We start from the raw sequence: 16130 nt of genomic DNA on the forward strand, positions 1-16130 counted from the left end.
TTTCTTCGACAGACTTGTGTTTCTTTTTTGTAGCTGGAATCCACATTTCTGTTTACTACCACTGTCTCAAAGACAAGTTTTTCGTTGTAGAACCATTGAATGAGAGAAGTACAAATAGCTCCGCACAAATCCATCCCCACCATTTGAGAAATAATTTCAAGTACAAGCTCTGCTTACTGTGCCCTTAGCTTTATCTTTATATACAAAAATGGTTCCATTCACTAAAATCTCAAATTATTCATTTGTTTTGAGAAGCCTCAGAGCCAGAGTACTTGAAATTGAATCCTGGCTCCATCATTTCATAGACATGACCTTAAGCAGGTTACTTAATCTCTCTGTGCTTCACTTTCCTTGCCTATGAGGTAAGAGTATTAGAGATTTGCAAACTGAAGACTCTAAAGAGACCTATGTACTTTGTTTAGCTTATCATGTTCCCTAAACTTATTTTATTGCATAATTTTGTGGGGGAGGAAAGTCTACTATAGATGATTGAGATTGGAACATATAATAATTGATCCCTTAGTTTAATCCAATGTACAAGTTGAACTCTCTAGAGCAGCTCTGTCCAATAGAAATATAATACAGCCACATATGGAATTTTAAATTTTCAGGTAGTCATGTTAAAAAACAGTAGAAACAGATGAAATTAATTTTTTGACTTTTTATTTTGAAATAATTATAGACTCACCATTACAGAAATCATACAGAGAATCCCATGAACCTTCCACCCACCTTCTCCCAATGACCACAACTTATGTAACTAGTGTAGTGTCAAAGCCAGGAAACTGACATTGGTACACATTTTATTAGAAACTGTGAGACTGGGGCTCTTTGATTACTCAGTCAGTTAAATTTCAGCTCAGGTCATGATCTCAAGGGTCCTGGGATCAAGCCCCACATCCAACTTGATGTTGGGCTCTGTGCTCAGTGCAGAGCCTGTTTGTCCCTCTCCCTCTGTTCTTCCCCATGCTCTCTTTCTCTTTTTCTCTCATAAATAAAATTTTTAAAAAACCTTTAAAAAAAAAAAAAAAGAAACTATGAGACTATTCCAGAGTTGCTGTACCTTTTTACATTTCCATAAGCAGTGTATGAAGCATCTAGTTTCTCCAAATCATCGCTCACCTTGGGTGTTATAACTGTATTTTGTGTTAACTGTTCTAAAAGGTTTATGGTTATAACTTACTTTAATTTAAATTTGCAGTGAAACTAACTTTAAGAGTGTATTTTTTAACCCAGAATATCCAAAATACTATCATTTTAATATGTAATCAAGATAAAATTATTGATGTTCTATTATACATTCTTGAATTGAGACATCAGAATCCTGTGTTCTATACTTAAAACACATCTCATTTCTGACTAACTACATATTTAAAGTTTTTATATAAATTCCAGTTTGTTAAAATACAGTGTAATATTAGTTTCAGGTGTAGAGTATAGTGACTCAACACTTCCATACAACATCTGGTGCTCACCACACTGACTAACCACATTTTAACTGCTAGTTGCTAGGGGCTACCATACAGTATGGTACGGTCACAGAGCAGCTGGAAGTAGGTGACTAACATGTAGTCAAGTTATTGAAAAGTATATATTTTTTCTTTACAGGAAATATAACTTTTTAAAAAATCTTTCACAGGAAAGGAATAACAAAACATGCTATTAGTCATCATCCTCTTCCAGAGCAGCTAGATGAAATTTCTTCTACCAATGAAAGCCATGAAAAAGACACAAGTTCCCAAAGGTAATAACACAAAGTGTACTCATTTGCTTATTACACTTGATAATGGCAAAAGTGTTTTTTGGCTTAGGCTTGATATCTAGTCTTGTACTAATGAAACAAAACAAGAACTTTTATCATATTTTCAGTACCATGCAGTTTTCATTCTGGAACAGCTAATGGAAACATCATACTTACAACCCTTGGAAAGTAGTATTATTACATAGTTAAAAGCCAAGACTCAGAAGGAGTCTAACATATGATTTTTATTATTTTTTTTTAAAAGATTTTATTTATTTATTTATTTGACAGAGAGAGGGGCAGCTAGAGAGGGAACACAAGCAGGGGGAGGGGAGAGGGAGAAACAGGCTCCCTGCAGGGAGCCTGATGCCTGACTCCATCCCAGCACCCTGGAATCACGACCTGACCCGAAGGCAGATACTTAACAATTGAGCCACCTAGGAGCTCTAACATCTTATTTTTTTTAAAGATTTTATTTATTTATTTGATAGAGAGAGACACGATGAGGGAGGGAACACAAGCAGGGGGAGTGGGAGAAGGAGAAGCAGGCTCCCTGTTGAGCTGGAAGCTCTGTGCAGCTGGATCCCAGGACCCTGGGACCATAAGCTGAGCCAAAGGCAGACGCTTAACAACTGAGCCACCCAGGAGCCCCAACATAGCATTTTTAATCCTGGTTCTACCACTTATTAGCTGGGTAACAACAGGCAAGTTACTTATAATAGTTGTATTTCTTAAAGGATGTTGTGAATATAAATGAGATGATGTAAAACTTGGCACAATGATTGGCATATGGTAAATGAATAAGTATTAGCTGCAGTTACCATTTTAAGAAACAGCATACTGTGGGGCACCTGGGTGGCTCAGTGGGTTAAGCCTCTGCCTTCAGCTCAGGTCATGATCTCAGGGTCCTGGGATCGAGCCCCACATTGGGCTCTCTGCTTGGCTGGGAGCCCTTTTTCCCCCCTCTCTCTGCCTATCTCTCTGCCTACTTGTGATCTCTCTGTCAAATAAATAAAATCTTTTAAAAACAAACAAACATACAAAAAAAAAACAAAAAAAAAAAAAAAAACAAACAGCATACTATAATTTCAAAGAGGGTTCTGAGAAGCAGTGTGGTATCACAGAAAAGTTATTGTCATAAAACCTAATTTCAATATCTAGAACTCAATCTCAGATTGTCTTTAAAATGGGGTTAATTGGGGTGTTTGGCTAGTACAGTTGGAAGAGCATGCAACTCTTGATTTTGGGGTCATGAGTTTGAGCCCCACATTGGGTATAGAGATTACTTAAATAAATATAACTTAAAAGTTTTTTTAAATGGGGGTAAACTGAGTTCTTCATCACCAGATTGTTGTGAGGATAAAATGGAATTACATCTATAAAAGTGCCATACAAGTTCAGACATTACTGTTCATATTTCTGAAATGTCTTTCGTTTTCAAGGGTAGATGTTGTAAGTGGAATGCTAAAGTATTTGTTGTAAACTATGACTATATTTAGAATCACTGTCATCAATTCTATAGGAATTAGGACTTTTCCATGAGCTTAAATGTTAAGTTCTTCATTTTTTTTTGTTTCTGTGGATATATTTGTATGCATGGTTGTCACCTAGTAAATTGCTGGGTAGTTACTGCTACAGAAACTTGAGGAAGTATAACAATTTTTCTGTTTTCTCTCTTCCTTCCAAATTGTGCACTTAGTGAGTCTGACATCACACAAGAATCGCCTTTTACATCAGCTGACACTGGGAATTCAAGATCTGCTTTTCCAAGCTATACAGGCACAGGGATCTCTACAGAAGGCAGCTCAGACTTCTCCTGGGGCTATGGTGTGAGTTGTATGTTACCGGTCTGATGGAATGCTTGGGAGACTATTCTGTGAGTTAGGATCTGTCACTTCTGTCAAGTATATTTCATTCCTTCACTCTATGAAGATTGGTTCTTTACATTTTAATAATTCTTATCGGTTTTTACCCTCTTTCAGTATTTACTTTGTTTTATGGATACAGTGGTTGATCCTTAGAAATGCTTAATGTTTGACTTAACAGTTGCAGGTTAGTATGGATCTGGGCCATGGGTCTGCTTTTGCTTTGTGTAGTCCACTGATGTGTCTCTCCACCACTAATGTTACTTGTTGTTTAAATTGTTTTTGGAACTTGATTATTAAGCCACTATAGACTGGGAAAATGAATATGATATATAATTAAATGAAAAAAAGCAGAATTAAAAATAGTATGGATAGTGTGGTTCTATTTTGAGTTTACATATATTTTTTGCTTATATGAATTTTAGAAAAAAGGACTAAAGATATGTACCCAAAATGTTATTTAGTCATTATTTATTATGTGTTGAGGAGAGATTGACTATTTATTTACTTATTTACTTATTTATGGCTATCTCCCATTATAAAATATTATTTTTAAAAGCTTAAAACCTTAAAAGAAGATTTTAAGGTCACATTTTATGCACATTTATTGCCTTGATGCAATACATATTTTTATTTCTGTGTCTTCTTTCAGTCTCTATTAATTTGACCTAGCTGTAATCATGGTGTACATACAATCTTATGCTCTGTTTTTTCACTTATTTTGTAAGCACTTTTCCACAATACTGACTTTATACCATATTGTTATCAGCAACTTGTTTTTCTTTACAGAAGTCTGCTAATTGTTATAATCTATTATTATCACCATGAATTATTTTCCAGTAATTTGAATTTGGTTGTATATACACTTTCCTTACTTTGTTGTATATGTGCATCCTATTTTGTGGTCTGCTTTTCCATTCACCATTATTCCATATAAATATTTTTTTTACTACTTCCATACCTGTCAAATTTGAATAGTTATATATAAATACTTATTATAATATTCCTAATATAATTAGAGCTTTCCCTTTTTTTAAAAAAGATTTTATTTATTTATTTGACAGACAGAGATCACAAGATCACAAGTAGGCAGAGAGGCAGGCAGAGAGAGAGAGAGAGAGAGGAAAGCAGGCTCCCCACTGAGCAGAGAGCCTGATACGGGGCTCGATCCCAGGACCCTGGGATCATGACCTGAGCCAAAGGCAGATGCTCAATGACTGAGCCACCCAGGTGCCCCTCTTCTGCTTTTGACCAGAGCAGTGACTTACCAAACTTTTTAATCTTTGCCAGACTTTTAGGTTTTATTTTTTAATTTTTTTTTTAAAGATTTTATTTATTTATTTGACACAGAGAGAGAGATCACAAGTAGGCAGAGAGATAGAGGAGAAAGCAGGCTCCCTGCTGAGCAGAGAGCCCTATGCGGGACTCGATCCCAGGACCCTGAGATCATGACCTGAGCCGAAGGCAGCGGCTTAACCCACTGAACCACCCAGGCGCCCCAGACTTTTAGGTTTTAAAAGAAGGTATCTGTGCTATTGGGTTGGTTAGAGAAAAAAAAAAAAATACACAACTTACATATCGTGCGTGTATGTGTGTGTGTTTGTGTGTGTGTGTGTGAGAGAGAGAGAGAGAGAAAGAGAGAGAGAAAGAGTGTGTGTGAGAGAGACAGAGATGGCACCCAGATAAGATATAGGCATTCAGCATCCACAAGGCTCCTGGATGCCCTCTCTCAACCCCAAAGATAACTGCTATTCTAACCCTTTTCACTAGCTTTTTAAATTTTTGCCCTTCATATAAATGAAATAATACAATATGTATTCTTTGTATCTGGCTTCTTATGCTCAGCATTGTTTGGAAAGTTCATACATGATGTTGCACATATTTGTAGTCTGTGACTTGCCTGTTTATATTTCATATCCATTTATTTTTATTTTTTATTGTTTTCATATTAATAGGAGACCTTTATCTTTAGATTAGGGGTCAGTGTACTTTTTTGATAAAGTAGAAATATTTTAGACTTTGCAGGCCCTGTCAGGACCCTCAACTCTCACTGTAGTGAGTAGGCAGCCATAGATAATGGGTAAATAAATGGGTGTGTGACTGTTCCAATAAAACTTAATTTACAAAACAGGCTGTGGGGCAGATTCGGGGCACTGGTCTTAGTTTGCTGACCCCTGTTCTAGATGTTTATAACATAGACTTTCAGATACCTACATTATATCCATTCCCCCATAGAACTTCAGGTATTATGCCCAGTTGAAAATTTCTCAGCCTCTGTTACAGGTAGTGGCAGCTAATGAATTGTACAAAGTCAGGAGATGAAGCTTTCTGGAATGCCATTTTTTCCATTTTACCCCTTTTCTCCAAATTCCTGCCTGGAACATGGAACTGGGGCTAAAGGTACAGCAGCGTTCTTGGACCATGAAGTTTCACTGAGAATGGAAACAATAGAGAAAACAGTCCTTGATGTCCATGGAGCCACTATATCAGTTTTTTAATGCCTACCACTAGACTAATTTTTTTTTTTAAAGATTTAATTTATTTATTTGACAGACAGAGATCACAAGTAGGCAGAGAGGCAGGCAGAGAGAGAGAGAGAGAGAGGGAAGCAGGCTTCCTGCGGAGCAGAGAGCCCGATGTGGGGCTCGATCCCAGGACCCTGAGATCATGACCCGAGCCGAAGGCAGCAGCCCAAACCAGTGAGCCACCCAGGCGCCCCTAGACTAATTTTTTTATGAGAAAAATAAACTTTGTTTAAGCCACTGTTACTGCTTTGGTTAGTAGTAGCAATCATACATTCATCCTTTATTAAGTGTACTACAAATATCTTTTCCTAGTATGTGGCTTTATAACTTTCACAATTTCTATATTTAAGTCTATAATCCACCTGGAATTGTTTTTTTGTATATGATACACAGCAGGAACATAATTTTTCCATATGGATTATGAATTTTTTTTAGCACCATTTACTGACTAGTTCAGGATTCCTGAGCATGGGCAATTTTGGCATTTTGGGTGTATTTGTTGTATAGAAATATCTCATGCCTAGCAGGATGTTTAATATTTCATGATTGCTTCATGTTAAGTAGCTGGAGCACCCACTAGTCATTGTGATCACCATTTTTAATCTATTTATTGCTCTTATATAGGTGTACAGTACCTGTTTTTCAAGTGAAATGAGTTCTAGGATAATTTTGGCCTCTGGGAAAAATTTATATTCTTTGTCATGTTTTTTAAACTTCTGATTATTTTTTTTTAAAGATTTTATTTATTTATTTGACAGAGAGAAATCACAAGTAAATGGAGAGGCAGGCAGAGAGAGAGAGGGAAGCAGGCTCTCTACTGAGCAGAGAGCCCGATGCGGGACTCGATCCCAGGACTCTGAGATCATGACCTGAGCCGAAGGCAGCGGCTTAACCCACTGAGCCACCCAGGCACCCATAAACTTCTGATTATTTATTTGTTAATAGATTTCTCATCTATTTAATACTAGATTAAACTTTCACTGGATTTTTTTTTACTGTGATATTCACATAACATAGAATTCACTCCTTTAAAGTGAACAATGAAGTGGTTTTTAGTATATTCAAAAGGTTGTGCAACCCTCACTTTTGACTAATTTGGGGACATTTTTATCACTCCCCAAAGAGGTCCCATACACATTAGCTGTCACTCCCCAATCCTCCAGTCCCTCAGCTCCCTTAGAATCACCAATCTGCTTTCTGCCTGTGTGGATTTGTGTGCAGATTTTTCTGTAGACATGTTTTCAATATTCTTAGGTATATACCTAGGAGTAGAATCACTGGGTCATATGAAAACTATTATAATTTTTTGAAGAATACATTTATTGTTAACCTTTATTGCTATGATTGTTTTTTAAGGTTTCTAGTTAGTATTTAAGAATGTTGATATTTTCCTTGTATTACACAAACACTTCATTGCATGAAATCCATTATTTTGTTTTTAAGGTTGTGTCTTAATTAATGAAATCCAAGTTTTAAGATCAGAGTTGCAAAATGCTACATAGGGTATTTTCTTAAAAACTTGAAACAACCTCAAATTTACAGGAAAGTTACTAGTAACGTACAAAAAACTAGTTTCCATGAATAATTTGAGAGTAAGTTACTGACATGATAATCCCTCATACTAAATATTTTTGTGTATTTCCTTCAAACAAGGACACTACATGACCAGAGTGTAAGCATCAAATTCTGGAAACTAACAGTGAAATGTGGCTACCATCTAATCTCTAGACCCCCATTAAAATTTCACTAGTTGTCCCAATAATATCCTTTAAGCCAAAAGTTCACTTAACATTGTTATATCTCTTTAGTCTCCATCTGGAATAGTTCCTCAATTTGTAATATCACAGATATGAGCTTGTTTTTCTCATTGCATTCTATTTGGTGATGCATGGTTTCATTTGTCCCGTCATTGATGATGTTCACTCTGATCACTTAATTAAGGTGTGATGTCTTACACCTTAATTTTTTTTCTGTTGTTTAACAGTATTTTCTGGGGTGGGGGGTACCTGGGTAGCTCAGTCAGTTGAGCATCTGCCTTTGGCTCAGACCATGATCCCAGTTGGGTTTCCTGCTTAGTGGGGACTCTGCTTCTTCCTCTCCCATTGCCCCTCCCCCTGCTCGTGCTCTCCCTGTCTCTCTCTTAAATAAATAAAAGCTTTAAAAGAAAAAAAGTATTTTTTGGAGAAGTAACTTTTTGAAATTATGTAGCTACTATCCTATTCCTCATCAAACTTTCAATTTTTGAATTTATTTACATTAGTGTACTCATAGAATCCTATTTCATTCTGTGAGTTGTAATATATCATTATCATTATTTATCTTGAAGTTCATAATGTCCCAGATTTTAACCAGTGGAATGCCCTTCATACTGGCTTCTGTGCCATTTTGACATGTTCTCATCCTTCTTTGAGCACTTACTTACTTTCTGGCACAAGATACTCCAGGCTTATTGAGTGCCATATTTACAAAGAAAGATTTGGGTGCTAAGTGTGCCCATTGCTTTTCAGTTGTTCAAAGTTATTCAAAGTTCATTCTAGTTTTTTTCCTTTTCCATATTTGCAACTTTTTTCTTTGATAATAAGAAACCTGGGTTCCATTATCCTTAATATAGTTACTTATTTGATAAATCCCCCTGAATGTAACCAGTTTCCTACTAATGCCACTGCCTCCTAACCTCTGGAGATAGATTCTCACTTCACAAATGTTTCAACACCCTGTACTGGTCATTGCCCCCTGCACCCTTTCACCCATTGGATGTTCTTTTCACCCTGCTCAGAGCCAGACACCCAGTGTAGTCCTGACTTCCATCCTGGCACCTTCCTCACCCTTCTTGGACTGTCATCCTGTGTGAGGCTGCCTACTCCCCACAAAGTAGCCTTCTTCTCTTTGTTCAGGTACCAGCATTATAAGCTGGCTGCCCTCCCATTGGACATCCTCTTCATCTAACTTGTGCTCCAACACCCTGCAACAACCTGCTCCCCCATGTGAAAACACCAACTGTGGCACTGTATTTTCAAAAGTCATGCCAGTATATATCCCATTTTACATGCTCTTCTTATAAGTTATTGATACTTCTCCATTGAGAGTTTTTTCCTCTTGAACCTGAATGGTTTATTTACCTCAGTCCGTAGCATGCAATGAATGTGATGCTACATGATTTTCTAGGTCAGAAGGTAAAACAACTTCTCCCTGCCTCTGTTTCTCTCTCTCTGAATACTTGCAATCTAGCCACTGGGTTGTGAGGAAGTTCAGAGCAGACCACATGGAAAAACCCAGGTAAAAGCCAACATCAACTGCCAGATATTTGAGTGAATGAATGAGCATTCAAATGAATTCAGGTCCAAGTCTTCAAGTTTTTCAACTGATATCTCAGATGTTGTGGAGAAGAAATAAACCATTCCTGCTATGATCTATAAAAATTCCTGACCTATGTAAACCTGGGGAGATAATACATAATCGTTGCTCTTTTAAGTCATTAAGTTTTAGAGTGATTTCTTATAATGCCATAGTAACTAGAACACCCCTCTTGCACGGCTCAGGGTCAGGAAAACTGCTTAGACCTTCTCTCCACCCTTCTTGGTTTCTTACCGTACAATAGGCCATCTTCCTACACAGACACCCTCATTACTCTGCTTAGGTTCCAATTTCATATGCCAGGGTGCCCTCCCATGTTAAGTCTTTCCTTATTCTGTTTTGACTTTGAAACCTCATGTTGGGTATCTCTTGGATAACAGACAGTTATATCTACAGTCCCTGAGTGAGCCCCTGTTTACCCTGGCTCCTAATTGGGGGTAATTTTCTATGGATTTGTGAGCCAGAGTCCAAACATGGCATGGTGATTCTACTGTGCTGAGGAACAGAGATCAGAGTTCATGGAAGATGAAGCAGCTGGAATATGCTGGGCAGGGGGAGATAAAGAGCACTAGAAATTGTAAATAAGTGGGTAAATATAAAACTCAATTTTTTTGTGATTTCTTACTTATGCAAGATGGAATTTATACTTGCAGAAGTAAAGATGAGGGTGCACCTGGGTGGCTCAGTGGGTTAAAAAGCCTCTGTCTTCGGCTCAGGGCATGATCTCAGGGTCCTGGGATCGAGCCCCACATCAGGCTGTTTGCTCTTCAGGGAGGCTACTTCCCTCTCTCTTTCTGCCTGCCTCTCTGCCTCCTTGTGATCTCTGTCAAATAAATAAATAAAATAAAATAAAAAAGAAGTAAAGATGAGACAAATATAGCTGAATGGATGTGTGAGTGTAAATGGGTTATACTATTAAGGTTATTACATTTGTGAAGTGTCAGGTATCGAGAGAAGTGGGAAGTATGAAGAAGGAGGTATGAAGTGGTAAAATATTGACTCTTAACTAGACTTTGATAGGTTATGAATGTGTATTATTAGTTCTAGAGCAAGCATTAAAATTGTAAGAATAAGCTAAGAGGCCAGTTGGGGAAATAAAATGCATTACTAACAGATATTTGATTTGTTAATCAAATAAGTCAGGAAAGGAAAAAGAAAAAAGTAAAGGAATAAGAGAGGACCAAAAAACATATGGAAAAGAAATAGCAAGATGGTAGATTTCAACTCAACCATGTCAACAATTAAAACAAATATAAAAGAATTAAATACTCCAAATAAAAGCAGAGATTGTCAGAGTGGATAAAAAAGCCAGAATCAACTGTATGTATACTACGTAGAAGAAATGCACTACAGATATATAGGCACAAATAGATTGAAATTTAAAAGATAGAGAAAGATATATCATGAACACAGTAGGCTGACATGATTATATTGATAAAAGACAAAGTAAACGTGAAAACATGGAGTTTGTCCTAAGAAAGAATATTTCCTAGAGATAAGAGGCAATCTGTCTTAGCTCATGCTGCCATAACAATATACCATAGACTATGTGGCTTAAACACCAGACACTTACTTTCTCACAGTTCTGGGAGGCTAGAAGTCCAAAAGCAAGGTTCCATCCAGATTGGTTTGTGGTGAGGCCTCTCCTCCGAGAATCTGTTTCCTCACATGGCCTTTCTTTTAGGCCTGTGCACAGGTGGAGAGATCTTGGATATCTCCCTCTTCTTACAAGAACATCAATCCTATTAGATTAGGGCCCCACCCTTATGACCTCACTTTTTTCCTCCAATTTTTATTTAAATTCCAGTTAACATACAGTGTACTATGAGTTTCTGGTGTGGAATTTAGTGATTCAACACTGACATGCAACACCCTGCACTCATCACAGCAAGTACCCTTCTTAATCGCCATCACCTATTTAACCCACCCCCTACCCACCTTCCCTCTAGTAACCATCAGTTTGTTCTCTACAGTTAAGAGCTTATGACCTCATTTAACCTTAATTTCCTCTTTAAAAGCTCTGTTTCTAAATGCAGCCACATTGTGGGTTAGGCTGCAATATAGGAATTCACACAGGAATTCAACCTAAGAGGACACAATTCACTCTATAACACAGTTCACCAGGAAGACATGACAATTCTAAGTAAGTACACATCTAATAGAGTTTCAATATGGATGAAGAAAACTGATAGAGAGGGATCAGTGCATTCACAATTATTATTAAAGATTTTAGTAATTAATAGAACAATTAGAAAATCAGTAAAACAATCTGAGGGTTTGGAAGGGGGTTAGGGGATGGGAGGTTGGGGGAGCCTGGTGGTGGGTATTATGGAGGGCACGTATTGCATGGAGCACTGGGTGTGGTGCATAAACAATGAATTCTGTTACACTGAAAATAAATTAAATTAAAAAAATCAGTTAAGGGGCGCCTGGGTGGCTCAGTGGTTTAAGGCGCTGCCTTCGGCTCGGGTCCTGATCTCAGGGTTCTGGGATCGAGTCCCACATCGGGCTCTCTGCTCGGCGGGGAGCCTGCTTCCCTCTGTCTCTCTCTGCCTGCCTCTCCATCTACTTGTGATTTCTCTCTGTCAAATAAATAAATAAATAAATAAAATCTTTAAAAAAAATCAGTTAAAATATGAAAAATCTGATGCTACACCCAACAAATACAGAGTTCATATTCCTCTGAAGCACACATGTAGTGTTCACAAGGACAGACTGTATGGTGGACTGTGAAATGTCTCAATATTGTTCAAAAGACTAAGTCTCACAGAGTATATTCTCTGATCACAATAGAATTAGAAATCAATAACAGTAAGATACCTAGAAAAAGCCCAAATACTTGGAAATTAACACCCTTCCAAATATCAAATTATAAGGAAAATTAGAAGGTATTTTGAACATGATAACAAAAACACTAAATATCAAAATGTGGATGCTGCTAATGTAGTTTTTACAAGGAAGTTTGTAGCTTTAAACACCTGTTTTAGGGGCGCCTGGGTGGCTCAGTGGGTTAAGCCTCTGCCTTCGGCTCAGGTCATGATCTCAGGGTCCTGGGATCGAGCCCCGCATCGGGCTCTCTGCTCAGCAGGGAGCCTGCTTCCCTCTCTCTCTCTCTCTCTCTCTGCCTGCCTCTCTGCCTACTTGTGATCTCTCTCTGTCAAATAAATAAATAAAATCTTTAAAAAAAAAAAAATAAAAAAAATAAAAAATAAACACCTGTTTTAGAAAAGAATACAGCTTTGAATGAATAATTTAAGTTTTTACCTTAAGATGCTAGAAAGATTAAACCCAAGGAAAATGAAATGAGCAAAAATGAAGAGCAAAAATCACTGAAATAGAAAACAGATAAATAAAAGAGAAAATGAATAAATCCAAGAGTTGATCCTTTGAAAAGATTAATAATTGATAAACCCTCTGGTGATACTGGTCAAGAAAAAGCAAGGAAACACAAATTACGAATACCATGAATGAAAGATGAAAGATGAGCTCAAATCCTACAGACACTAACAGAATATTAACAGTAGGATCAATTTTATGCCAATAAATTCTACAACTTAGATAAAATGGACAAATTCTTTAATCTGAATAGTTGTAAAATACATAAAGAAATAATCAAACAACTCCTTTAGAGAAAGCTGTAGGCCTAGGTGATTTCAATACTTTATCATGCATTTTTTGTGGAAGAAATAACAGTTACACAAACTTTTTCCAAAAAATAGGAGCATTTTTAATTCACATTATGAGGCCAGCATAATATTGATGCTAAAAACCTGACAAAAACATAATCATAAAGGAAAATTACGAGGTGGGACTTAGAGTATGGTAGAATGGATAGCCTGACAAGTCCTTTTCACCAAAAGTACCAATAAAACTGGATAAAATGATCAAAGCAACCATTTCAGGACCCTGGGTCCTAGGTGGTTCATACAGTTAAGCATCTGCTTGGCTCAGGTAATGATCGCAGCTGCCCCTGCTTGTGTGCTCTCTCTCTGTATCTCTGTGACAAATAAAATCTTATAAAAAAAGATAGTCATGGTGCTCTGATAAGCTCTCCATGTATTCAAGCAGCATGCAGGTATAGAGAAGATCATGAAAGGGCACAGAAATAAAAATTCAAAGCAGACAAAATAGAGACTACTACTAGAAAAAAAAGATATTTCATAATGATAAAAAGTTCAATTCATTAGAAAAATAAAGTAATAATAAATATATACATATCTAACAAGGCTTAAAGCACATGAAGTAAAATTTGACAGAAGTGAAGGAGAAACAGACAACACAACAATTAGAGTAAGAGACTTCAATAATACCCTACTACCAATACTTGATAGAACAGCTAGAGAGAGAGATAATCAGCAAGCATACTAAAGACTCAAACAACACTATTCACCAATTTGATCTCACATTCCACCAAAGACAACAGAATATATATCCTGTATATATAAAATATGTCTCATAACTCTACAAGGACTAAAAATATACAAGGTATGTTCTCCAAACATGCTAGACTTAAGTTAGAAATCAACACCTAGAAATCTGGGATATCCCCAAATACTTGGAAATTCAATTCTCTTTTAGTTAATTAATGGGTTGAAGAAGAAACCTACAAAGGAAATTAAAAAATATTTTTAGTTGAATGAAAGGGGAAACACAAAATATCAAAAATCTGTATGATGTAGCTCAAGTGGTATTTAGAGGAAAATTAATAGCTTTAAATCCTATTGGGGAAAAAAATCAAGCTCATGGATACAGAAAACAGATTGGTGTTGGCCAGAGATGGGAGTTGGGGTTTGGGCAAAATGGGTGAAGGGAGTCAATATTTAAAAGCTTCCAGTTAAAAATAAGTGATGTGGATGTAATGTGAAGCATGGTGACTATAGTTAGTAATACTGTATTGCATATTTGAAAGTTGCTGAGAGAGTAGATCTTAAAAGTTCAAGGAAAAAAAATTCTGTAACTTTGTATGTGACCTATTTTAACTAGATTTATTGTGATCATTTCACAATATATACAAATAATGAATCATGTTGTACATCTGAAACTAATAATAATAAACTTTCAAAAATAGATAAAAATTCCTACAGAAAAAGGATCAATAACATGAGCTTCTACCTGTAGAAACTAAAAAAGAAGCAGAAGGAAACCATACAGATTAGAAATTAACAAAATACAAAACAAAAAACAATAGAGAAAATCAATAAAGTCAAAACTTGGTACTTTGGAAAAATTCAACAAAATTGACAAGTCTTTAGGTAGTCTAATCAAGAAAAAAAACAAAAACAAAAACAAGAACAGGGCGCCTGGGTGGCTTACTTGGTTAAGCGACTGCCTTCAGCTCAGGTCATGATCCCAGAATCCCGGGATCCAGTCCCAGGATCGAGTTCCACATTGGGCTCCCACCTCCATGGGGAGTCTGCTTCTCCCTCTGACCTTCTCCTTTCTCATTCTCTCTCTCTCAAATCAATAAATCAATCTTTAAAAGAATCACAGACACACACACACACACACACATACACACATTAACAAGATTAGAAGAAAATGAGCAGGACATAATTGTTGACTTTTCAGAAATGAAAAGGACTTAAGGGTATGTAATAAGAAACCTCATGCCAAGAAGTTAGATAATTTAGATGTAATTGACAGATTTTGAGGAAGACACAATTGCCAAACTGACTCAAATAAAAAATCCATATAGATCTATAATAATTAAATTAGTAATTAAAAAATCTTCCTACAAAGAAAAACCTAGGCATAAACGGCTTCATTGGTCAATTCTACCAAGTACTTACTTTTTAAAAAAAGATTATTTATTTATTTATTTATTTGACACAGAGAGAGAGAGATCACAATTAGGCAGAGAGAGGGGGAGAAACAGGCTCCCCGCTGGGCAGTGGGCCTGATGCTGGCCTGGATCCCAGGACCCTGAGATCATGACCTGAGCTGAAGGCAGAGGCTTAACCCACTGAGCCACCCAGGTGCCCCTCTACCTAGGACTTAAAAGAATAAATAATAACTGGGGCACCAGGGTAGCTCAGTGGGTTGAGGCCTCTGCTTCGATTCAGGTCATGGTCTCAGGGTCCTGGGATCGAGCCCCGAACTGGGCCCTCTGCTCAGCAAGGAGCCTATTTCCTCCCCTCTCTCTGCCTTCCTCTCTGCCTGTTTGTGATCTCTGTCAAATAAATAAATAGTTTTTTAAAAAAAGAATAAATAACTAGCTTTCATAAACTTGTTCAGAAAATAGAGGAATACTTCCCAATTCATCCCATGAAACCAATATCACCTTGCTACCAAAGCCTGACAAAGACATCACAAGAATTCTGTATGCAAAAAATTCTGTAGAATCCAACAACAAATTTGACTATTAGAACTAATAGAGTTTAACAAGGCCACGAGATTCAAGGTCAATATAAAAAATCAATTGTAGAAATTACAAAAAATTAACTGTATTTCTACAATTTATTTAAATATTTAAAGAAGAAATATTGCCAGTCTTTCAGAAAAGAGGGAACAGTTCCTAATTCATTCTATGAGGCCATTATTAGCCTGATACCCAAATCAGACAAAGACATCATAAGAAAACTACAAATTAATATCCTTCTTAAATCAGAGAAAAAACTTTAAATTATTAGTAAACCAAATCTAGCA

General features: G+C 36.7%; 1 protein-coding gene across 11 annotated transcripts in view; it reads left to right on the top strand.

Moving 5' to 3' along the window:
- FAM149B1 (family with sequence similarity 149 member B1) overlaps positions 1–16130 on the top strand; it is a 79240-nt gene that overhangs the window by 2566 nt on the left and 60544 nt on the right. For 6 of the 11 annotated variants that reach the window (XM_082715786.1, XM_082715792.1, XM_082715789.1 and 3 more), the window contains exons 2-3: positions 1640–1744; positions 3441–3570. In XM_082715786.1, coding sequence (XP_082571912.1) covers positions 1640–1744; positions 3441–3570 — 235 coding nt within the window. Of the gene's footprint in view, positions 1–1608; positions 1745–3440; positions 3618–16130 lie in introns of all 11 variants that reach the window. The other 5 variants (XM_082715791.1, XM_082715796.1, XM_082715790.1 and 2 more) reach the window with 3 other exon arrangements.

The sequence above is a fragment of the Mustela nivalis genome, assembly GCF_964662115.1.
Source record: "Mustela nivalis genome assembly, chromosome: 2".
NCBI classification, from domain to species: Eukaryota; Metazoa; Chordata; class Mammalia; order Carnivora; family Mustelidae; genus Mustela; species Mustela nivalis.